Source organism: Colobus angolensis, unplaced genomic scaffold (assembly GCF_000951035.1).
Source record: "Colobus angolensis palliatus isolate OR3802 unplaced genomic scaffold, Cang.pa_1.0 Scaffold8, whole genome shotgun sequence".
Classification (NCBI taxonomy): Eukaryota; Metazoa; Chordata; class Mammalia; order Primates; family Cercopithecidae; genus Colobus; species Colobus angolensis.
The window spans coordinates 1450744-1474059 of NW_012121820.1; the positions used below are offsets into that span (position 1 = coordinate 1450744).

The 23316-nt window shown below is 47.4% G+C and overlaps 2 protein-coding genes across 16 annotated transcripts in view; both read left to right on the top strand.

Annotated features, from left to right (window-relative positions):
• Positions 1-290: 290 nt before the first annotated feature.
• MBD1 (methyl-CpG binding domain protein 1) lies at positions 291-15977 on the top strand. 15 transcript variants are annotated; one of them, XM_011928783.1, is made up of 18 exons: positions 1000-1141; positions 2295-2429; positions 5384-5498; positions 5590-5756; positions 5843-5925; positions 6172-6212; positions 6574-6720; positions 6825-6953; positions 7109-7183; positions 7308-7424; positions 7508-7576; positions 8222-8389; positions 8712-9011; positions 9108-9245; positions 9622-9753; positions 9839-9900; positions 11043-11114; positions 12754-12886. In XM_011928783.1, exons 2-17 carry the CDS (start codon positions 2320-2322, stop codon positions 11080-11082), a joined length of 1893 nt encoding a protein of 630 aa, XP_011784173.1. In that variant the 5' UTR covers positions 1000-1141; positions 2295-2319; the 3' UTR covers positions 11083-11114; positions 12754-12886. The 15 variants fall into 15 exon arrangements, with proteins under 15 accessions (XP_011784175.1, XP_011784171.1, XP_011784174.1 ...); XM_011928785.1 differs by lacking the exons at positions 1000-1141; positions 7109-7183; positions 12754-12886 and adding exons at positions 291-942; positions 15191-15977; XM_011928781.1 differs by lacking the exon at positions 1000-1141 and adding an exon at positions 291-942 and having other exon boundaries at positions 11043-13718.
• Positions 15978-16345: 368 nt separating this feature from the next.
• CFAP53 (cilia and flagella associated protein 53) overlaps positions 16346-23316 on the top strand; it is a 36284-nt gene continuing 29313 nt past the window's right edge. The window contains exons 1-3 of the mRNA XM_011928796.1: positions 16346-16526; positions 20641-20870; positions 21621-21794. Coding sequence (XP_011784186.1) covers positions 16458-16526; positions 20641-20870; positions 21621-21794 — 473 coding nt within the window. The 5' untranslated portion in view covers positions 16346-16457. The remainder of the gene's footprint in view (positions 16527-20640; positions 20871-21620; positions 21795-23316) is intronic.

Below are 23316 nucleotides of genomic sequence, written 5' to 3' on the forward strand. Positions count from 1 at the left end.
GATAAGATGGGGGGCGCCTGCACCCCGGGAGAGCCCAGGGACCCACATTCCCAGCCTCCCACGGGCAGAGGGTCTACGCAGCACGCATTCAGTGTGGTGACGCCGCCCACGCGTGCTCCTGTCTCCCACCCAGAGCTGTCGTCCGCTATGGACGCCAGGCCCTGCCTTTTCCCCACAAGCCCCACGTTGGGGATCCGCCTCCTGCAGGGGCGCCCCCTCCCGCGTGCCTCAGTTTACCTGCGGTGTGTCACCGCCCCTTTCCCCGCCCCGCGCGCTCCAGCTGCTGTTCGGCGGGGAGGAGGGAGCGGGACACGACCGCCCTGGGGTTGATGTTCGGAGGGACCGGCGAGCACAGGATAGACCCCAGCGAGAGATGGGAGAAGAGACTGCCTGCTGGGCCAGGGAGTGCGCAGGCGCGAAGCAGCTTCCTCGCCGCTCTGGGTATCCGCTGCGGAGACCGCGGGAGGGAAGGGAGGGCGCAGGCGCAAGCCCTCCCCGACCACTTCCCTTCAGGTTGAGACTGGAGAGCGCATGCGCAAGCTAGATGGTCAGCTACTACAGCCCCGACCGCAGGTCCCTCCTTCGATGGGGCGCGAGCTGTCGTTGAACGTTAGCACGCAGATGCAACTGGTTTTCGGCAGGGGGGCGCGCGCCCCGCTGCAGAGCGCCAGTCCGCAGGCGCCGGAGCCTCCCTATTAAGGGCACGCGACGTCGAGGCAATAGCACGCAGGTGCTTAGCCAGAGGCGGAGCCCGAGAGGCAGGCAGCGGAGTTCCGGTTCCGGGAGCAACGAACAGCCGCGGAGGCGACAGCTACCGCTTCAGAGGAGGCGGCCGCGGAGGAGGAAGAAGGGGAGGAGGGCGAGGCGGGAGGTGCAGGAGGGACCCTCGCCATGGGTCCACGGGCCTAGAGTGGCGGAAGATACCGGCCTGGTGCCAAACTGGTGAGACAGCCTTGGGGCTGGACGTGGAGAGTGCTCAGGCGGAGGATGGGAAGGAACTGTGGCTCAGAACGCTGACGGGGAGGAATCAAGGGCCCTCAGGCCGATGAGGGGGAGGAATGGCGGCGTCGGAATACTGATGAGGAGAAACGGGGGAATTTAGGCTGAGGACAGGAAGGAATGGAGCTCAGAACTCTGACAGGTAGGAGTGTCGGGATCCTGGGACGAGGACGGAGAGGAATGGTGGAGATCAGAACGCTAAAGGGAGACATCAGGGCATCTGAAGTTGAGAGAGAAATGGGGGTTCAGAACTCTGAGCGGGAGAAATGAGGGGCCCCCAGGCTGATGACAGGAGAAATGGAGGCGTTGGAATGCTGAAAGGGAGGAATGGGAGGCCGCATATAGAGGACGAGGAGCAGTAGGGGATCAGAACGCTGACAGTTAGGGATGGCATGATCCCAGGACAAGAACAGAGAGAATGGGGGAGGGTTCGGAATGCTGAGGGGAGAAATTAGGGTCTCTCAGGATAAGGGAGGAATGGAGAATGAGAACAGTGAGAGGGAGAAGTGGGGAACTTTTTGGATGTAGAGGAAGGAGACAAACAGGAAGGTTTGGGGGCTGAGACTGGGGAGAAATTGTGGGCCAGAACATTGAAAGAGAAGAAAAATAAGGGGGGAGCTCTTGGGCTGAGGAAGGGGAGGCATGGGAGGCTTCCAGTGTGAGGAATGGAAAAGATAAGGGGCTATTCGGGCCATGGGTTGGAGCAGTTGTGTCTCGCAGAGAAGTCGAGGTTGTAACATTGAGGTAGCTAGATAAGAGGACATCAGGCAGAGAAGGAATGGAATGGTTAAAACACTGAAGGAGGGAAATTAGGAACTCCTGGGTCGAGGAAGGGGGGAATGAGAGACTACTGAAGCCAAGTAGTGAGGGCAAGAGAAATGGGGCCCTTTGGGGCTGAGGATGGGAAGTATGGGGGTCTTGTGGTGATAAAGTAGAGGGATAGAGGCCCTTAGGTCAGTGACAGGGAGGAATGAGGGGGGAAGATGAAAAGTTTCTGGGTTGGCAGTGAGGAGAAATGATGGGCTGTCAGTCTGAGGATAGAGAGTAGGGGATTAGGACACTAAGAATAATAAACAGAGATCCTTGGGTTAAGGAATGAGGATCTCCTAGGCCCAGAATAGGAAAGAATGGGGTGAGAATATGAGGGGTTTCTTTTCCATATATGGGCTGGTTGCCTGCGGCAGGTCCTAGGTCATGGGCAAGCACTAATGGATACCAGTGATTTGTGTGGCCTGGGGCACGTTTTGTCCCTTCCTAGAGCCTCAGTTTCCCTCATCCCCTCAACTCCCTTTCAGGCTACTGCTGCTTCCTGTGGCCTCCATGGCTGAGGACTGGCTGGACTGCCCGGCCCTGGGCCCTGGCTGGAAGCGCCGTGAAGTCTTTCGCAAGTCAGGGGCCACCTGTGGACGCTCAGACACCTATTACCAGAGGTACTGGGTGGGTTGTCGGCAGAGTGGGTGTGGGGTAGAGCCTGATTAGGGTAAAATCAAATAGTGCGGATAAATTTATGGATGGAGTTTAAATTATGCACAGTTAATCCTTATTAGCGGATTTTATGTTTGCAATTCCACCTTCTTAATACGATGTATTTGTAACTTAAAAGTCACTACCCACAGTGCATTTGTGATTATTGAAGGACATGCACAGAGCAGTGAAGAACTGTCACTCAATGCATGTGTTTCTGGCTGAGACTGAAGGAGCCCTTTTTATTTCAGCTTTAATACTGTAAACAAGTGTCCTTTTCGTGGTCTGTTTCATGTCACATTTTTCTAATGTTTGTATGTTTTGTTGGTGATTTTGCTTTTTAAAATAGTCCTCAAGCGTAGTGCTGAGGTGCTGTTTAGTGTTCTGAGTGTGAGAAGGCTATGTTGTGCCTTACGGAGAAAATACAAGGCAGATAAACCTTGTTGGTTATCTGAGTTATAATGCTGTTGGCTGTAAGTTCAATGTTATGCATCAGAATTATGGTACAACCAGAAAAAGAAGGAAATTTGCCAATATGTGCACAAGGCTGCTTCAGAAAATACAGAAAGCATTTATGGTCTTGAAGCTATGGAAAAGATGAGAAAGCAGCTACGTTGGTGGATTCATGAAATGACGATCAATAAAGCATAGTGGACAGCATTGTTGAGGAAAGCCAAAGTCATGTTACCCTGGGTTAGGAAAATATTAAGGTTGTATCAGCTAGTGCAGGCTGACTTGCACATTTCAAAAGGCAACATGGCATGAAAAATGTTAAACTTGCATGCAGTGCAGGTTCTCCCGATCAGGAGTCTTCCGAAGAATTTTAAAAATACCTGTTAAGTGTTATATAGGAAAGGGGTTGTGTAGAAGAGTGGTTTTCAATGCCAATAAGATTGGCTTGTTAAACAAGAATATTGGCAAACAAACCTACAGAACACATACGGCCTCCAAAGTCCCTGGTTTGAGTCATTCAAAGACCATGCAAATAGTCATTTGTAAAAAATACATATTAAGTAATGTGTATTTAAACAGAAACACGCACAAAACAGAAGTTCAGATGCTCTCAGGAACCTAACCCTGTATTTCCTCTAGGAGCAATGGTTTTGTATTCAATGTTCATGGCAACTTTGTAGAACATAACTACCATAACTAATGAGAATCAGCATAGATGTTTATAAGCATTTACATGTGTTTAGGCTACATTAATTATTATGTTTCTATATTCGTTCTGATTTTTTAAATCTAAGTTGCCATTTTGCAGGTAAACATCAAATTACAAATTACTTTTTGTTTGTATTTAGTTATAATTTATTCACATATTTATGTACTTGTATAAAACTTTCAAAACTTAAAAGTGCAGTTGTCAGGAACTATGAAGGATCTGAGATTTCATTCTTAGGACAAGATAATAGTGAATTTGTCAGAATTTTGTAGATGTTGGTAGGAGAGGTAAGACTCCTGGGTTACAGATCAAAGACAGTTTATTACAACAGTTGCAGGATCCAGAATAAGTCTCCCCCTTATCTGCAATTTCATTTTCCACAGCTTTAGTTACCTATAGTCAACCACCATCCAAAAATATTAAATGGAAAATTTTAGAAATAAACAATTCATTAGTTTTGAATTGTGTGCCGTTTTGAGTGGCGTGATGAAATCTCACACTATCGTGGTCAGTCCTGCTCAGGAGGTGAATCATCTCTTTGTCCATATCCATATCCATATCCATATCCATGTTCTATACACAACCTGCCTGTTAGTCACTTAGTAACCATCTCAGTTTTCAGGTAGAAGAAAACACAGTACATATTACATTAGGGATAGTACTATCCATGGTTTCAGGCATCCACTGGGGAACTTGGGATGTATATCCTGACGAGAGGGGGAATTACTGTATTACTATTTTTGTGCCAGTTTCCTGAATCCCAATTCCTACAGCATGACACGAAGAGGGTTGTATTATTATAGGAAAAGAACCCTGAGCTTAGAGAATCAAGTTTTTTTTATAACATTAGGACAGTAAGTATGCTTTCCCTTTACTATGGAAGGAAACCCTGTCTCTTATCTTCCAAGGTTGTTTGCTTTACAAACATCCTTGGAAAGATAGTTTATCAAAAAGGACAATCGGTGTCTCTCTTGCAGGGCGTACAGAAATGCAAGAAACTGGGGGTCCCAAAATCAATTACTTACACTTTAATTTGTGTGTAGTTGCATTTGTTTATATGTTTTTAAAACATATTTGTGTTGTTTTCTTTACTTGATTATATACTGGGTACATAATGCTAACTTATTTATTTATTTATTTATTTTTTGAGACAGTGTCTCGCTCTGTCGCCTAGACTGGAGTGCAGTGGTTTAATCTCGGCTCACTGCAAGCTCCGCCTCCCAGGTTCAAGCCATTCTCCTGCCGCAGCCTCCCAAGTAGCTGGGACTACAGGCGCCCGCCCCCATGTGTGGCTAATTTTTTTTTGTATTTTTAGTAGAGATGGAGTTTCACCATGTTAGCCAGGATGGTCTCGATCTCGTGACCTCGTGATCTGCCTGCCTTGGCCTCCCAAGGTGCTGGGATTACAGGCGTGAGTCATCGCACCCAGCCAGTGCTAACATATTTATATGTTATTTAATATATTTGTGTTCCTATTTGTGTCTATTTTTACTTACGTGAAATAGTTCCAGTATTACTAGTATTATATGTTGTAAATATGTTCATCTGTTTACATTTATATCGTTTCTGATGTTTGTATTTCTGTTAGTATTTATATTAATTTTTTTATGTTTTCAAGGTTAGTTGAGGTGGGGCTGGGCAGGGCTCACAGGCCAATTCCAGGCTACCTCCTGTATCCTGCCAGCCCTGTCGGAAGGTTGTGTGGGTGAAATGACATTGGCTCCACCTGGGTGCTAACCCATCATGGCCTATCCCTAGCCCCACAGGAGACAGGATCCGAAGCAAAGTTGAGCTGACTCGATACCTAGGCCCTGCGTGTGATCTCACCCTCTTCGACTTCAAACAAGGCATCTTGTGCTATCCAGCCCCCAAGGTACTTCACAATGTGAGATGCCTAGGTAGCGGTGGCTGTGCCACTCAACACCCACCCACTGACCCATATTCCTCCTTCCCTTACTTTCCAGGCCCATCCTGTGGCTGTTGCCAACAAGAAGCGAAAGAAGCCTTCAAGGCCAGCCAAGACTCGGAAACGTCAGGTTGGACCCCAGAGTGGTGAGGTCAGGAAGGAGGCCCCAAGGGACGAGACCAAGGCTGACACTGACACAGCCCCAGCTTCATTCCCTGCTCCTGGGTGAGTGTTGGTCTGAGGTGAGCCAGATAGGTGAGGGTTGTGTTTGGGGGTGCTCTTGGACCCCTCACCTGCCTTTCCCATTCCAGATGCTGTGAGAACTGTGGAATCAGCTTCTCGGGGGATGGCACCCAAAGGCAGCGGCTCAAAACATTGTGCAAAGACTGTCGAGGTGAGTGACCCCCAGAGGATGGGGCATTGGGAGATAGGAGCTGGAGCAGGTTCAGTGTCATGCTAGGCTGGGGGTTGAATGTAGATGTCAGGACAGAGGCTACTGGCATGGTTGGAGGTTGGATACTGGAGATAGCAGGCATGGGTAGAGGTTGAATAGTGGAAGTCAGGGCACAGGCAGTGAGTGAATCAGTCAGATGTCTGTTGCTTTCTTTCCACTTTTCTTCTTCCCTCTTCCTCCCCACAGCACAGAGAATCGCCTTCAACCGAGAACAGAGAATGTTTAAGGTAAGCACAACCTGCTTTCTCTTCACACCTCTGCAGTGGGAGCAGGATGTGATCGAGCTGGTAGAGTCCTAAGGGATGATGATAGGTCCACAGGATGAAGTCATTTTATAGGGTGCTCTCCATAGGTCAGCAGACACAGTAATGGGAATTAATGGGTTAATTAATTCCTGTTACCGTTAGTGCATTAGTAGACACAGTGATGAAGTTAGCAGGGGACCAGTAGACATACTAATGGCCTCAGTGATGAGGCTAATGGGCGACTAGAAGTCCTGGTGATGGGAGCTGATGTAGGGTCAGTAGACATGGGAGGACCAGTGCTTCTGGAGCAGGCCCGTGATCTCGTCCCTACCATTCCTGGCAGCGTGTGGGCTGTGGGGAGTGTGCAGCCTGCCAGGTAACAGAAGACTGTGGGGCCTGCTCCACGTGCCTCCTGCAGCTGCCCCATGATGTGGCATCGGGGCTGTTCTGCAAATGTGAACGGAGACGCTGCCTCCGGATTGTGGAAAGGGTGAGTCGGGCAAGTGGAAAGAGCCCAAGGCTCACCTCGGCCCCTGGCCCTCGTGGGCTTGGCCCCATGCTTCATGCCTCTGCTCCCACATCCCCCTCCAACAGAGCCGAGGGTGTGGAGTATGCCGGGGCTGTCAGACCCAAGAGGACTGTGGCCGTTGCCCCATCTGCCTTCGCCCTCCCCGCCCTGGTCTCAGGCGCCAGTGGAAATGTGTCCAGCGACGTTGCCTACGGGTGAGTCGGGCTGGAGGGAGCAGAGCTCATTCTGCTGTTAAAATCGTCGCTACCTCTGCTTCCTTTCAACCTGGCCTTGCCTACCTTATGTCTTTCTTTTCTGCCTAACCCCACGCTCACCTTTCTGGCCCCACCTGCCTGCCCCTGTCTGCCAGCACCTTGCTCACCGCCTGCGTCGCCGTCATCAGAGATGTCAGCGACGCACTCCCCTGGCTGTGGCTCCCCCGACTGTGAGTGCCTCATGCCACCCTCTGTCTGCCTGTCCCATGCATGCTTTCTGCACTTAGGGAGTGGGGAGTTCCTGTGTCTGCCTGGTGCCACCAAGCTGAAACCACCCTTTCTGGTCTTTCCCAGGGTAAACATGCCCGCCGCAAGGGAGGCTGTGACTCCAAGATGGCTGCCAGGAGGCGCCCCGGAGCCCAGCCACTGCCTCCACCTCCCCCATCACAGTCCCCAGAGCCCACAGAGCCGGTGAGGCCCCAGTGGGTGGAGGGAAAGCACAACCCTGACCTTACCCAGTACCTGCCCTGACCCCACCCCATTTGCCTCTACAGCACCCCAGAGCCCTGGCCCCCTCGCCACCTGCCGAATTCATCTATTACTGTGTAGACGAGGACGAGCTAGTGAGTGGCCCCACCCTACCTGGATAAGCCTAGACTCTCAGGACGCTTGGTTAACTTTAAAGAAGCAGATGCTGGAATGAGCCTATTGGGGAACAGCAAGGCACAATAATGGGTCCTAGGATGGGATGAGTAGATAATGGAGGACTAATACGGGGTCAGCAGGTACAATGACAGTGCCTCATGTCACATGTATCAACACTCTGGTGGCTGATGCAGGACTAATCGACACAGTGATGGGATTGACAGAGGAGCCACTAGCACAATGACTGGGGTTCACACAGGATGAGCAGACAGAGTAGGCACAGTGATGGGAGCTAATAGAGAGTTAACAAAATGTTGCTGGAAATGGGTGTTAGAGACATTTTCTTGGTAGCCAGTGGTGGCCTAGGAAATACAGCACTGGATATTGTAGTGGAGCAGCCACAGTCCTAATGGTATCGAGGGCCAGCTCGCACAGCGATAGTGGCCAATGTTGAACTAGCAAATGCTGAGGAGTGACTAGCCGGGAGTCAGGAGGCTGAGACTAGTATGCAAGTAGCTCCTTCTTATGGGGCTAGAGGAGCACCAGGACCAGCACTGGAATAGGCGTTGAGGATGGCCTCTCCTAGTCCTAGTTGACAGCACCACCCATTCCCCCCACCCCAGCAGCCCTACACGAACCGCCGGCAGAACCGCAAGTGCGGGGCCTGTGCAGCCTGCCTACGGCGGATGGACTGTGGCCGCTGCGACTTCTGCTGCGACAAGCCCAAATTCGGGGGCAGCAACCAGAAGCGCCAGAAGTGTCGTTGGCGCCAATGCCTGCAGTTTGCCATGGTGGGTGGGGCAGGAAGGGTCAGGTGGCCGGGATAGGTTGGGCCAGGCGCCCCAGTGCCTGGGAGTGGTGGGCAGCCTTGGTAGGTGGGTGGGTGGCGCAGTAGCTTTGGTTGAGGATTAACAGACATTGTGCTTGGCTTAATGAGTCTAGGTGGCATTGGTGTTGCTAATAGGAGACTAGCAGGCTCAATGACGAAGGGCTCATACGTAAGCAGATTCTGTGCTGGGACCGATGGGAGATTAGCAGGCATGTGGAGCCGGGCAGGGTGGATGTGACTGGTCAGGACACCAGGTAGCCATAGCACCCTATCTTTCCTCATAGAAGCGGCTGCTGCCCAGTGTCTGGTCAGAGTCTGAGGATGGGGCAGGATCGCCCCCACCTTACCGTCGTCGAAAGAGGCCCAGCTCTGCCCGACGTCACCATCTTGGGCCTACCTTGAAGCCCACCTTGGCTACACGCACAGCCCAACCAGACCATACCCAGGCTCCAACGAAGCAGGAAGCAGGTGGTGGCTTTGTGCTGCCCCCACCTGGCACTGACCTTGTGTTTTTACGGGAGGGCGCAAGCAGTCCTGTGCAGGTGCCAGGCCCTGTTGCAGCTTCCACAGAAGCCCTGTTGCAGGTGAGGGCCCCACCCTGTTGTCTTGCCCTTCCCAGCCCCACCCAGCCTCATGCCAGGGAGCTGAGACCAAGTCTGCTGCAATCCTCCCTCACGCAGGAGGCCCAGTGCTCTGGCCTGAGTTGGGTTGTGGCCTTACCCCAGGTGAAGCAAGAGAAGGCGGATACCCAGGACGAGTGGACACCAGGCACAGCTGTCCTGACTTCTCCCGTATTGGTGCCTGGCTGCCCTAGCAAGGTGGGGGCAGTGATGGATGTTCTGTTGATGCCGTAGCAGGCTGGTCTGTAAGCAGAGTGATGATGAGCCATGATGGTTCTCTTGAGCAGAGCAATAGATGTGCTGATTGCGACCTTTCTGCAGAATTACCCCGCCTGTCTAACAGACACCCTACCTCCCGCAGGCAATTAGCTTTGCCCGCTTTGCTATCCAGCTAACAGAAAAACGGAGGTCAGTGAGGAATGGGAATGGGAAAGGTTTATAGGCAGAAATGGCCTTTCTGTGTTGAAATGTGATGGAAGTAGGATTTATCAGCACAGTGAGGGGTTGGCTGATAGAGACTTTCCTCAGGCTAACTCTGCCCTTCTAATGGCTGCCTGTTTCCTACTTCTCCCAGGCAGTAGACCCAGGCCTGCCATCTGTGAAGCAAGAGCCACCTGACCCTGAGGAGGACAAGGAGGAGAACAAGGATGACTCTGCCTCCAAATTGGCCCCAGAGGAAGAGGCAGGAGGGGCTGGCACACCCGTGGTCAGTCCTGGGGATGCCCCACCCTGCCCTGACCCTGCCATAGCCCCAACAACCACATTGACCTATGGTGTTAATTCTTCTCTAGATCACGGAGATTTTCAGCCTGGGTGGAACCCGCTTGCGAGATACAGCGGTCTGGTTGCCAAGGTGTGCCCCACACAGTGAGGGATGGGGAGGGAGTGGGTGTTGGCCAGATGTGGGCCCTGAGTTTTGAAAGTATAGTCAGCAGTTTGGCATGGTGTGGTGGGAGGTAAAGGCCCATACCCATTATGCTGATCACAATTAATGAGGGGCACGTGTGTAGGACCATAGAGATTTCTCCGGAGATCCAGCCCAATAGCATTCCAGGTTAGGACTCTCCTTTGGGGGTAGGGGGAAGACTTGACACTCTGTCATGAGATTTGAAAGAAAAAGATAGGGAGTCTGGTCCCTATTTTCCTAAGAAATATCTATAGGGGTCAGCTTTAATATATAAATTCTTGTTCAGAGAATAATCATTTGGGGTCTTGAAGGCCTTTGGAGTCTCCAGGAGACCTCTGGGTGGGCTGTTGCTTGACGTTGAGCAATGTGTATCAGAGAAATGGTGCTGGGCTTGCCTGGGCAGTGGGATGGGCAGGAGATCTGGGTTCCGAGCTGGCTTTGTGAGGTGGGTTCACACGTAGTTGCGTGATCTCTGGTTGCCCTGTACTTCCTGGAGCTACCTCTGTGGAGGGGCTTGGGCTGGATCTCTTGAGCCTTTCCTGAGCCTATTGAGGTTATTAACTTCAGATGCTATGCAGAACTGTCCCTGTAGTCCTGGCATAGGACGAAGGGTAGATGCCTGTAAGGACTAGAATGGTTGGGAGGGCAGGGGAATGCTGACTCCTGTAGAATGTTGACAGACCCTGCATAGAGCCCCAGACACTGGCAATGTAAACTATTGGCCAAGCATGTGGATTCCTTTGCTCCTACAAACTAGCCTACCAGGCTGGAAACCCTTTCATCTATGCTTGGCCAATTACAGAAGTACTGATTGAGTTCCTGCTTGGTGCACAGCATTGAGGACAATGAGCCCTGCAAAGCTTATATCCTGTGTCAGGAGACACAGGATACCTACCTTCAGGGAGCTTATAATCTGACTATGGACAAGCTGTCTATAATGGTAGTTTTTAGAAGATATAAAAAAAGATAAAGGTATAATTAAGGGGAAGTGGATGGAGGACACAGAATACTAGGAAATGGTTTTGTAATGCTCCATTTCGCACATAGCAAACCTCATTCAACATACAGACCTGCTCCCTCTTCCCTAGGTCCAAAGACCTTAAAAAACCTGGAGCTAGAAAGCAGTAGACTGGAGGCTTCTACAGACTGTAGGATTCAAGGTGATATTTGCAGACTGGCTTTATGAGAGACAACACTGATCTACTAGGGGCTGGACCCTAGATTGGTTGCCAGGGCTTGTGTGTGAATCAACCCTAGGAGGAAAAACCTACCACGAAACCAGAGGAGCAGGCCTAACAGTACTTTGAGCTTCTAGAAGAAGTAAGCGGGAAAGGAAGAGAAAGAGTAGAAAGTTGGTGCATCTTCTCCTCCCCAGGAGCCTGAGTATAAGAAGTTGGGTTTTAAGGGTGGGGGAGCTGGGATGGGGAAAGGTAATATAATTAAAACCACCACAAAACAACCTAAACAAGCCATGTTCATGAATAACTGTAAGTGGCTTCTGGATGAGACCTGGCAGTGTCTCTACATACTTCCTCAGGGAGACAGCAATTGAAAATATAATTGAATAAATAAGGAAAGGAACTGCTATTTGGTGTGTTCCTCTGTGGACCCAGTTTATTTAATCCTTAAAATAATCTTTTTGGGAAGGCATTGATTTTGCCCATTTTTGTGAATGGGAAAACTGAGACTCATTAATTTGTCCAATGTCGAACAGCTGGTATTAGTAGAACCTAGAATCAAACCCAGCTTTTAAAGCCCTTGTTCTTTAAGCCACCAAACTGTAACCTGTAATCCTGTATGCACTAACAGGAGTTTTCGGTGACCTTCAAAACACAGATTACTATAAGTACTATAATAAATCCCTTACATTCCTGTCTCTAGCATGGTTTAGAAAGTGCCAAGACTCGATGTAGATGGGGTCACCTTGTCAGAGCATCTGTTCATACAGAAACTGGGTTTCCTCCAGACCCCAGGTGCTGCATAGGATTCCTCAAACCCTACAGGATATATCTCCCCACTGGCTGCTGTCCATTTTGCTTGTTACCCTGACTCCTCCTCTTCAGCTAGAGCAGTCTTTGTAACTAAAGCTGCCAGCCTGGCTCATCTTTCCTGACAACGTGCATCTCCTGCCCTCTGATGACCTTTGTGCTTGGCTCCTGCCCTCAGCCCAAATGTCTTCTAGGAGGCTGAATTCCTGCTTCGAGTCCTGCCCAAGGGCCAGTCTTGGCTCAGCCCTACCTCACTCTTTCCAATTCTTCATTCATAAAGTGCCAAAAAGATTAGACCTGTAATTTGTTAGCCAGCTTTACAGGGCCAGGACTGAGTGAGTGCCTCCTTAAACTTTGTATCCTACTTGCCTCCCTTGCCTTACCCTAGTCCCAGTCCTGCAGCTTTAAGAATTCAGACATGGATGAGCCATTTCCCAGTTCTATCATACAGCCTCTGCCACCTTCCCCACCCCTTCCTTTATTCCACTCTAACTAGTTCAGCCCTAGTCAAGACTGGATAGACTGATACTGCTTTGTTTCCCCCAGGAACCAACCACCCAACCCCAGTATTCTGGTAATTTTGACAGTGAGCTATATGAAATTTATTTGGTTGACATTTAGACTCATGAGTTAAGCTTCTGCCTACCATGTATGTTAGGGTACAATCAGAAGAGCAGAACCACTAAGATAAAGATTATGTATATATGTACTTTAAGGGATTTATTATAGAGATCTGACTGCATGCCATTGTGGGAGCTGGTTAAACAGTCTGTAAGGCTGTTATCTTTGCATCTAATGCTGGAGCTTGAAGTCTGCAGGGCAGGCACTCGGGAAGGGAAGATGGATGTAAAGTGTGGGAGACCGAGGACACAGTGGAGCCCACGAGCACGAGCTGGAACCCACGAGGATGGCCTGGAACCCATGTCAGTCTCTCACCACCTCCAGCTTCGATGATGTGGGTGTCCTGCAGAAGAAGCTGGTGCCCTTCCTCACAGAGTTAAATATGCATCTGGCCCAGGAATTAGAGAAGCTGAAGAGATGATCCTGGGGAAGGTGGAGCAGCTGCAGGCCTGGCTGCAGGCCTGACTGCTGCCCACACCAACGAGGTGATCCAGCAGATACATGACAATATGTGAACTGCAACAGCGCCTGGTGCCCCAGCACCAGCCTTCCAAGTGTAAAAACAATATGCTGCTGCTTCACATCTGCCCTCCAGTTATCAAGCAAAATGTCTCTTGTGGCCCATCTTACTGGAAGAGAGTTCTGGGAAACAGCCTCACCAAGGTGACACATTACAAAGCCGCCCTACCATGAATCCGCTCCCAAGGGTCTCACTACTCACCTGAGGATAACTCAATATAACTCTTGCTGAAAATGCAAAGCTGAAGACCATGAATTTCATGGTGATTCCAGCAAGTGCAGAGATTCTATGAAGCCCACCCAGAAAAAACTTGCTGGTCCTGGCTATTTTTGTGTCATTCAAGTATTGAGAACCAGGCCTGTGGTAGGCACTGTACTTAATACTAGGATACAGAAATGCAAAAGATACGGCCCATGCAATTTGATTAAATGCATCAATATGTATTACAAATGGTGAATGGATTTCCAACTTTATCATGGAATTTAATGCTGAATATATAGAATTCAGAAAATTATTGGGAGGACAGCCCTTTTGTGAACCTTGTTTGGGGCACAGTAGGAATTGGAAATAATTTAGTTTCTATCTCTAAGCTGTTCTATTTTAAAATTATTTTTAAATTTTTATTGTCCCACTTACATGCTCAGTGTTTCTTTTGGGAGTGGTTTGGTGGGAACAGTGTTGACTGCCTCTGAGAAACTGGGATAGTGGGTGGGAAGATCAAAGTCACTTCTTTCCAAGGACCCTGAGAGATTCACTTCCCTAGGCCGCGGGGGCGGGGTGGTTCACTGAAAGCTGAGGCTCTTGGTGCTCAGCACTGGCCGGGCACCGTCAAGCTGTTGGTGGGCCCGCCAGGGGGCGCCGGGGCGAGAAAGCCCGTAGTTCCCGGCCGGGGAACCACCGGGGCCCTGGAGGCACCGCCCGTCACCCATCACCAGTGGTCTGGCCGCCCTGGGGCGTGGCATCCGCCCGGCGCAAACCCCAGTACCTGGGCTAGGGCCAGAGGGAAGCTGAGTGCCCCTCTTCAAATAGTGGTAAAACAGGCAAAACTGAACCGGGGTTAAATTTCGAAGCTCGTCCAGGGTGAGGGCGGGGCTCGACGACCTAGGACGTTCAAGTGCTGCTGGGTGTCGCCAAGGGTCGGTTTACCCCATCGCCTCAGAAATTGTGACCAGGCCCTCTGGGCTGCACAACCTTGGGAATCCCCAGTGGGCGGTCCCGAATCTCCGCAGATTTTCCCAAGCCCTGCTCCGGGCCCAAGGCGTTTTCATTGCCGCCTTCCCGGAGGTGTGGTGGGGGAGGTTCCGCCCAGACCGACGGGCGGGCCCGGGGCCCGTTGAACTCGAAGATCAAAGAACCGCCCCTTTGGACACTCCAGGAAACCGAGACGACCACCTAATTTGTTTCTTTTCTGTTTCAGGCCACGTAAACTCTTAGTAAATGCAAATGAGTGTTTTACTGAACTGCAATTGAAAACACAAAATGACAGAATTATTAAAAGATGATTAAAAGAGAAGAAAGACATTTCGTGGCTGAAAAGCTGAACCATTCAGGAAATGGAATTCATATTTAGAAACGTACCGGCCGGCCGGGCGCGGTGGCTCAAGCCTGTAATCCCAGCACTTTGGGAGGCCGAGACGGGCGGATCACGAGGTCAGGAGATCGAGACCATCCTGGCTAACACGGTGAAACCCCGTCTCTACTAAAAACTACAAAAAACTAGCCGGGCGAGGTGGCGGCGCCTGTAGTCCCAGCTACCCGGGAGGCTGAGGCAGGAGAATGGCGTAAACCCGGGAGGCGGAGCTTGCAGTGAGCTGAGATCTGGCCACAGCACTCCAGCCTGGGTGACAGACCGAGACTCCGTCTCACAAAAAAAAAAAAAAAAAAAAAAAAAAGAAACGTACCATATACAAAAGCCGAAGTGGGTGGTTTGCGTATGATTAAGGAATGCTAATTTACAGTAAATTGCGTCCTTAAGGAGGGTATACACATTAGTTGTGCTTATTATATGTCAGTTTGACGTAGGTACTGATTTGTTGCATATGCTCAAGTGTTCTATGCTCACCCCCACTTTGGGAGTACCAAAGTGTCATTCTTAATTGGCTTTTAGGTATTACCACCTTACTCTTGACTGGAAATACAACTGTGGTTACTACCTGTGCTGCAGGTCCGTCCTGGTTCTCTGATTTGTGTTTCCTGTTCTGCGTGAATCCTGATTCTCAGAAACCAGTTACTGGACTTCTGATCCACATCCTGATCCTTCCACTGTGACCCTCAGACTCTTAATTATGCCCCACCAGGTCGTGCCACTGCCCCACTAGTCCATCTGATCTGTCCCCATCCTAGGATATCCTGAGTCTAAGCCCTGGTTTCTGCCAATGGCAAACAGGAAGATTTTATTAACAGCCTTTATTATTATTATTATTATTATTATTATTACTGGTTATTTGGTTTGACAAGGCACTTAGGCTCCCTGAGCTTTGCCTTCGCTGGAAAATAAGGATAGTAATACTTGCTATTCTATCAACCGTATAAGATATTTGTGGCCACGCGCGGTAGCGCAGCCTGTAATTCCAACACTTTGGGAGGCCGGCGGGAGGGGCAGAGGGTAGGATTGCTTGAACCCAGAAGCAGGAGTTCCAGCCTGAGCAACATAGCAGGACCCCCTATCTCTTCAAAATTTGTTTTTAAATTAGCAGGGCGTGGTGGCGCAGGCTTTGTAGTCCCAGCTACTCTGGAGGCTGAGGCCCAGGAGGACGAGGTTGCAGGGAGCCATGATCACGCCACTGCACTCCAGCCTGGGTGGCAGAGCGAGACCTTGGCTCAAAAAAAGTCTGTTAGGTTCAAAGGTTGTGTGTGTGAAAATATCTTGGAAATTGTAAAGAACTACACAAATACAAGGTTTTCGTGTGATTATTACCGTCATCAAGATTAACCTAGAGATAGTGCAAAATTTAAGCTTCCCAAAAAATGTTCGCTAACCTTTCTCATACCTTTAGACCATTACAGGATATAAATAGCAAAGTCAATTGGAATTGTAATTAGAGCTTCGATTTTTCTTGGGCTAGAGGTTTTTTCTGCCATTCTGATGAACCCTAGAGGAAGGGAGCAAGGTCGGTGGGGTTTGGCCGAGGGGCGGGGTGAGGACCGCGCAGGCTCAGCTTCTCGGCTGGAAGAGGAAGTCGCGAGTGCAGGCGTCTGCGGCCCCCATGGTGACCAGACCTACTTCCGTCCGACCCGCCCACCTCTACCTGCCCCTAACCCCGCGAGGCGCACCATGGCAACCAGACTTCTGCGTCGCGGAAGCGGGTCCTGCAGGTCGCCACGGTTGGGGGAAACGCGGCGGACGCGGCCCCCATCCCGAAGGGGACTCGAAAATGTACAGCCAGCGGTTTGGCATCGTACAGCGGGAGGTTAAGGGCCCCACCCCCAAAGTGGTGATCATGGTAAGCACAGGATGTGTCTGCCGGACCCTTCAGCTTTCTCCATCTCTGCGCTCTCCAGGCCTGGCCGATCCCACTTCGGCCCCCCACCCGGGGCCTTCCTGAGGGGAACGGGTGCCGCCTGATGCAGTGGGTTGAATTTTGAAAGAAGGAAGATAAGGTCGCTCACCTATCTACCCCACCTTTCACCCACTCATCCCCCTCTATTTCCATCCTTACAGCATTTCATCTGCCCCCAAAGTTATAATATTTAGGTTCTGTTTTTGGAGAATCACCACTAGGGATCTTAGGGTTTTTCAGTCTCCAAGACACCGGAAGGATGTCTGTCCCCCATGCAGTGGCGAGTGTGTGCTATGGAAAGGGCACCCAGCCCAGAGACAGATCTGGGGGCAGGGCTGGCCTATGATTTGGAGCTGGTCTTTCACTCCTAGGAAAATCGTCTGGGGAAGGGGAATTAGGTTGTGAGAGGTTATAGCACCCAACGCCTTTCCTGTGCCAACTCAACTAGTAACCATTGCTGGACTGAAGTGTCCCTTCAGACCTGGGAAAAACGCAGGTGCCTGCCTCTAAGGCTGGAGTGGTAGTAGGGCAGGGAAATATGCTTGCTGCAGAATTTGATGGTTCCTGCTGAGAACCTCGGACACTATTGGTCCATACATGTAGATTCCTTCATTTCTACAAACTAGTTTCTACCCGCCAGAAAACTGCCATGTAGGCAGAGTTATTGCTTGAGCCCCTGCTGTGTACGCAGTATTGTGGGAGATACAGGGGTGAATACAATGATCCTGGAAGGTTAACCCTTTATTGAAGCCTGAGCCCTCCCTTCAAGGAGCTTATAGAGGTTAAGTATCCCTTATCTGAAATGCTTGGGACCAGAGATATCTAGAATTTCAGATTTTTTTTGGATTTTGGAAAACTTGCATATACATAATGTAATATCTTGGGGAGGAGACCAAGTCTAAACACTGAATTTATCTATATTTTATTACCTGGAAGGTAATTTTATTTTCCCCTTGGGGGTGCTGAATAAATATGTGTTGTTTGCTTCCGCTTTCACTGTGACCCCTTACATGAGGTCAGGTGTGAAATTTTCCACTTATGCCATCATGTGGGTGCGCAAAAAGCTTCAGATTTTGGAGCATTTCAGATTTCTTATTTTCCAATTAGGGGTGCTCAACTTGTAATCCAATTGCAAAAAAGAATTATGTATAATGAAACCACTAAAGGTTAACATGGTAAATAATGATGTGCTATATTGTCTGTGATGTCAGTTTATGGAAGAAAGATCAGTAATTCAGTTGTATTATGCTCCACAGTCCACAGAGCAAACTTCAGTCAACCTATAGACCTGCTCCTTCTTTAGGTCTGAGTACTGTAAGATCTGGAGCTGGAAAGCAGTCGATGGGACACGTTAGTAGGCTGTAGGGTTCAAAGTGATAATTATAAACACACTTCATGAAGGACAGAAGATCTACTTTGGGTTCTGTATCCAAACACAGGGCTCAGGGGCTGAGCCATTGTTGGGTGCTATTACTTGTGTTGGGAACCAATAAGGAACAAAAAACAAACAAAAACACTAAACCAGAGAAACAGGCCTGTTGAATATTTTGCACTTAAGAAGAATTAAGAGGAAAAGGAAGAGGTTATAGTTGGTGCATCTGCTCCTCCAGTGTCTGAGTGTGATAAGAAAGATAGATGTTAGAGGTAGCAGAATTGTGTTGCAAGAATTAAAGCCACCAACAGATGAGAATTGGGTCCTAAACAATTCTCCAGGAGAAACCTATGAAAAATGTAATGTCTGAAGTAATGGGACATTGAAAGGAGCAGCTATTTGATGAGTGTCTCCTAGGAACCCATTAGGAGGATACTTATTTTGCTCATTTGACAGGTGAGAAAACTAAGATTCAAAGAGATTAAGTAACTTGCTCAATTCAGTTAGTAATGGACAGAGGCCAGAATCAAACCTAGGATGTAAAGCATTGTTCTTTAAGACAACCGAACTATAAATTGTAATCCTAATAACTATAATTTGAGATGCTACAGTAACAAAAAGCCTTCAGTGACCTTGAAAACCCAAAGTAGTTAGTAAAATATCCTGTGTTTTCCTGACTTTAGCATGGTTTAGAGCTGTGATGTCTAATAGGTAGCCATTAGTCACACATAGCATTTGAGCACTTGAAGTGTGCCTAGAGTCACATATTGACAAGATAATATTTTGGATATATTGGTTAAATAAAATATACTATCAAAATTAACTTACCTGTTTCTTTTTACTTCTTTAAATGGAGCCACTTGAAAATTGAGAATTACATATCTGTTTTGCATTATATTTATATTGAACAGTACAGATTTTGAACAATGCCACGACTGTGCTGGGATTGGCATCACCTTTTTTGAGAACTCCAGGTCATACCCCTAACTTATCAAGAGATTGGGTCCTTCCCAGACTGGAGTCCTTCACATGATTCCCAAGCCTTAAAAGGCTTCCTGACCCCATGGGTACTGCTCATGGTGTTTCTGACCTCTTCAACCAAAATATACCTCAGCCCTGTTTCCTGTCCTGACAACTGAAGCCAGTGTTTCTAGATTATCTTGGTGTTTCATTCCTGTTCTCAGCTCACACTGGGAGCCTTAATTCCTGCTGTGTATGCTGCCCAGGGTGCCACTGTGATCCTCCTTTGCTTTATTTTCACAGATCTGTATTAATAAAATGCTATCAGTTTTGGAGAACAGTCATCTAATTAACTGGCTGTAGGCTCCAAATAATTCTGACATGGATTAGCTACTTTCTGTGATGTAACCCCCAACATCATCTTCTGTCTCCTTACCACCCCAGGCTTGCCTTATCTTGTTCAGCTAAATCTAGGTACCTCATGCCTACCCTGAGCCCTGAATCTTTTCATTAAACCGTCTTCAAATGTTGATTTCCTTTCCTCAGGAGACTTCATTACAAACATGTAACTCTAGTATTTCTGGTAATCCTGATGGTGATGTTCTAAGTGTAAATGATCAGATTGACTGTCTCTCTCTGCCTCTTAAGAGTTTTGTTTCTATGAATCAGCACCCCAGTGTCTCACAACTCACCTAAGGATGACTTGATAAAACTGTTCCTGAAAATACAAAGCTCAAGACTATGGATTTCGTGGTGGCTCCAGGAGGTGCAGAAATTGCATCAAGCCCACTCAGCAACATTGTTTCTTTCATTCATTCATTCATTCATTCATTCATTCATTCATTCATTTCTATTGAGAACCTCACTGTAGTAGGCATTGTGTTCAATGCTAGGAATACAGAAAGGAAAAAGATATAGTCTATGTGATTTCATTAAGTATATCTATATATATTCAAATGGTACATGCATTTCTAACTTTTTTAGTGGACATTTCTGTAAAAACAATACATTTACAGAAATTCAGAGTAGCCCAAAAGGTCAGGAACACACTGTTTGCATTAAAACTTCTGGGCACCCTAGAAATAGGAATAAAGTTCTACCACCAGCTTTTTTTCTTTTTCCTTCTTTCTTCCTCCCTCACTTCATTTCTTCCTTCTTAGTGAAAGATCTTTTATTGTCACAACTCATTATATATCCATATACATATACACATATATACATGTATATACACATATATTCTATATATTCACATAGTAGCATCTTTTCATTGAAAGTATTTTGATGTGATAACTATGGTGTCCGACCAGGAGAAATAATGTGGAATAATGGGTGGCTATGTCAAGGTCAGGAATTAGAAGACCTCTAATTCTTGTTTTATCTGCCCTGTTTGAAGCAAGTTCAGCAAATCACTTAATGTCTCTGGGTTTGACTAGATAATCTCAACAGAGTCCTGTTCACATTTTTAAGTTTGTAATTTCCATCAACTTTTTTCCAAATGGCACTTTAGAAATATTTGAGACTGTTTTGATTACATCTTAAGTATAGGCTCAGAGAATGAAACAAGTTACTCTTTAGGTGCATAAGTTGTATTCAGTTGTAGTAGGATGTATTAGTTTTTTATATCCAATTTTATTTAGTATGAATATTGATTGAGAGCATAACTAATTGAAAATATGCAGTTGATTCTTTGGCTTATTATAAGTGATAGTTGGTTTTTGTTTTCAGAGACCCAAGCCTCCTAAAGGCCAAGGGGCTGAGCACCATCTAGAAAGAATCCGACGCAGCCATCAGAAGCATAATGCTATTTTGGCTTCCATTAAGTCAAATGAGCGGGATCGCTTGAAAGTTGAGTGGGACCAGCACAATGACTGCAAGTTTTTGGACAGCCTTGTGCGATCAAGAATCAAGGATGCCATGCAAGGGTTTATCATTAACCTTGAAGAAAGACGAAATAAGTAAGGCTCACAAACCTGGGACCCAAGCCATGAAATATTCCTAAAACCACAATTTGAGATTGACCAGTCAAAAATCAAATTTAGGAAGGATCATGGCTGAGATATATTAAATCCATAGCTATTGCTGGTTAATATTTTTAATATTTTTCTTGTGATAACCTATGTTTTAATGAAAAACAATATATTGTTTCATGTTTCATTATTTTGATTGAAACCTGTTCATTTTACTCTTTTGTTAAAAATATATATTTCATATCTTATTTATATGTGACCAAATAAAATATGGTGCAATTGGTTGGGCTTAGTGGGTCATGCATATAATCCTACCACTTTGGGAGGCTGAGGGCGGAGGATTGTTTGAGCCCAGGAGTTTGAGACCAGCCTGGGCAATATAGTGAGACCCCATCTCTACAAAAAAATTAAAAAATAGCTGGGCATAGGAGCATCTGGCTGTAGTCCCAGCTGTTCAGGAAGCTGAGGTGGGAGGATCACCTGAGCCCAGGAGGTCAAGGCTGCAGTGAGCCATGATCACACTGCACTCTAGCTTGGGTGACAGAGCGAGACCCTGTCTCAAAAAAAAAAAAAAAACCCCAAAACAAACCAACTAGTCTTATTTTATAGAACACTGCAATGATCTTTCTCTTCTTACAAATTAGACCTATAATTCTGAAATTGAATATAACAAAAATCAATAAAATTTTGCATGTAGCATGACAGTTTTTTTTTTTTTTTTTTGGCTTTTTGTTTCAGGCTGCGTGCACTTTTAGCATTAGAAGAAAATGAGTATTTTACAGAAATGCAATTGAAGAAAGAAACCATTGAGGAGAAAAGAGATAGGATGAGAGAGAAAACTAAATTACTAAAAGAGAAGAATGAAAAAGAGAGGCAGGATTTTGTGGCTAAAAAGCTAGACCAGCAATTCAGGTAATGAAATCAGAAAACACACAAACAGAATCCAAAGTTGATACATTAAAATAGATTTGAGAATGCTAATTTAAAGTCAATTAGTCTTAAGAGGATATACACAGTAGTAACTTTAAGTCTTGACAGTATATTACATATCATTGAATAATACAATGTGTGCTTGAGAACTATGTTCTAATGTTCTGTGCTTGCTTCTCAATTAGAATGGAAGTAACAAAGGAGATTATGTTACTGAACTTTAGGTATCAACCTCACCCTTGCTGTTGGCAGGAAGTTCTTCAAAAGCTCCTATGCCAAGAAATCTTTGGTAAAGTTGGGCTCTCCCCCTACTGCTATAGTCTCTATCTGTGCTGTGTGTGTGCTTGGGTTCCCTGGTGGGTTTTTTTGGTTGTCATTTTTGAGACAGGGTCTTGCTCTGTCACGCAGGCTGGAGTACAGTGGCATGATCATGACTACAACCTCCACCTCCTGAGCCTGAAGTGATCCTCCCACCTCAGCTTCCCAAGTAGCTGGGACTACAGGCATGCACCACCACGCCCAGCTAATTTTTTGTAATTTTTGTAGAGATGGGGATTTCATCATGTTGAGCAGAGTGGTCTTGAACTGCTGGACTCAAGTGATCCACTTACCTCAGCCACCCAAAGTATTGGGATTACAGGCATGAGCCACCATGCCCGGCTCTCTCCTCTCTTCTTTATTGTCTATTTCCTTGCCTGGTATTCTGATCACTGGGTCTGATCACCTGGACTTATAAGGCACTTCCTGACCCAGACCCATGGTGACCCTCAGTTTTCAGATCCCTGGTCTTTACTGTAGTCAATCTGGTCCTGTGGTTGCCTCCATATCCCTTTTCATTGTGGTTTTCCATCATCGGATACTCTGAGTCTATGCCCTGATAGACTACCCACTACTGTGCACTTACAGAGGGAAGATTGTATGGGAGTGCCCAAGAGTGATCCTCTGAGATGATCTATAGTGTTATATAATTAGAAGCTTGGCAGGTGCTTTTAATATCACAAACCAAGACATTCCTTACCTCTAAAGAAAAAATATACTAAAAAGTCTCCCTCCCTAAAGCTACAGCTCTTAGAGCAAGAGCTATTATATATTTATAATGTTATTATAATTCCTCAGTTATATTTTCAGTGCTTCTGATACTTCTAAGAGTCCGAACATTAAGAATTGCTGTTATTTGGCTGGGCACAGTGGCTCACACCTATAATCCCAGCACTTTGATCACTTGAGGCCAGGAGTTTGAGACCAGCCTGGCAACATAGTGGGACCTTATTTCTACAAAAAATAAAAAAATTGGCCAGGCGTGGTGGCTCACGTCTGTAATCCCAGCACTTTGGGAGGCTGAGGTGGGCAGATTACCTGAGGTCAGGAGTCCAAGACCAGCCTGGCCAACATGGTGAAACCCCGTCTCTACTAAAAATACAAAAATTAGCTGGGCATGGTGGCGCATGCCTGTAATCCCCGCTACTCGGGAGGCTGATGCAGGAGAATTGCTTAAGCCCAAGAG

What these genes read in the sequence shown, in the direction of transcription:
- MBD1 (XM_011928780.1), top strand. Translation starts at nt 2,320, where the DNA reads ATGGCTGAGGACTGGCTGGACTGCCCGGCCCTGGGCCCTGGCTGGAAG. An exon ending in AATGCCTGCAGTTTGCCATG is followed by an intron (nt 8,390 to 8,711) that starts GTGGGTGGGGCA and finishes CTTTCCTCATAG; the next exon opens with AAGCGGCTGCTGCCCAGTGT. An exon ending in ACAGCGGTCTGGTTGCCAAG is followed by an intron (nt 9,901 to 12,753) that starts GTGTGCCCCACA and finishes TGGAGCTTGAAG; the next exon opens with TCTGCAGGGCAGGCACTCGG.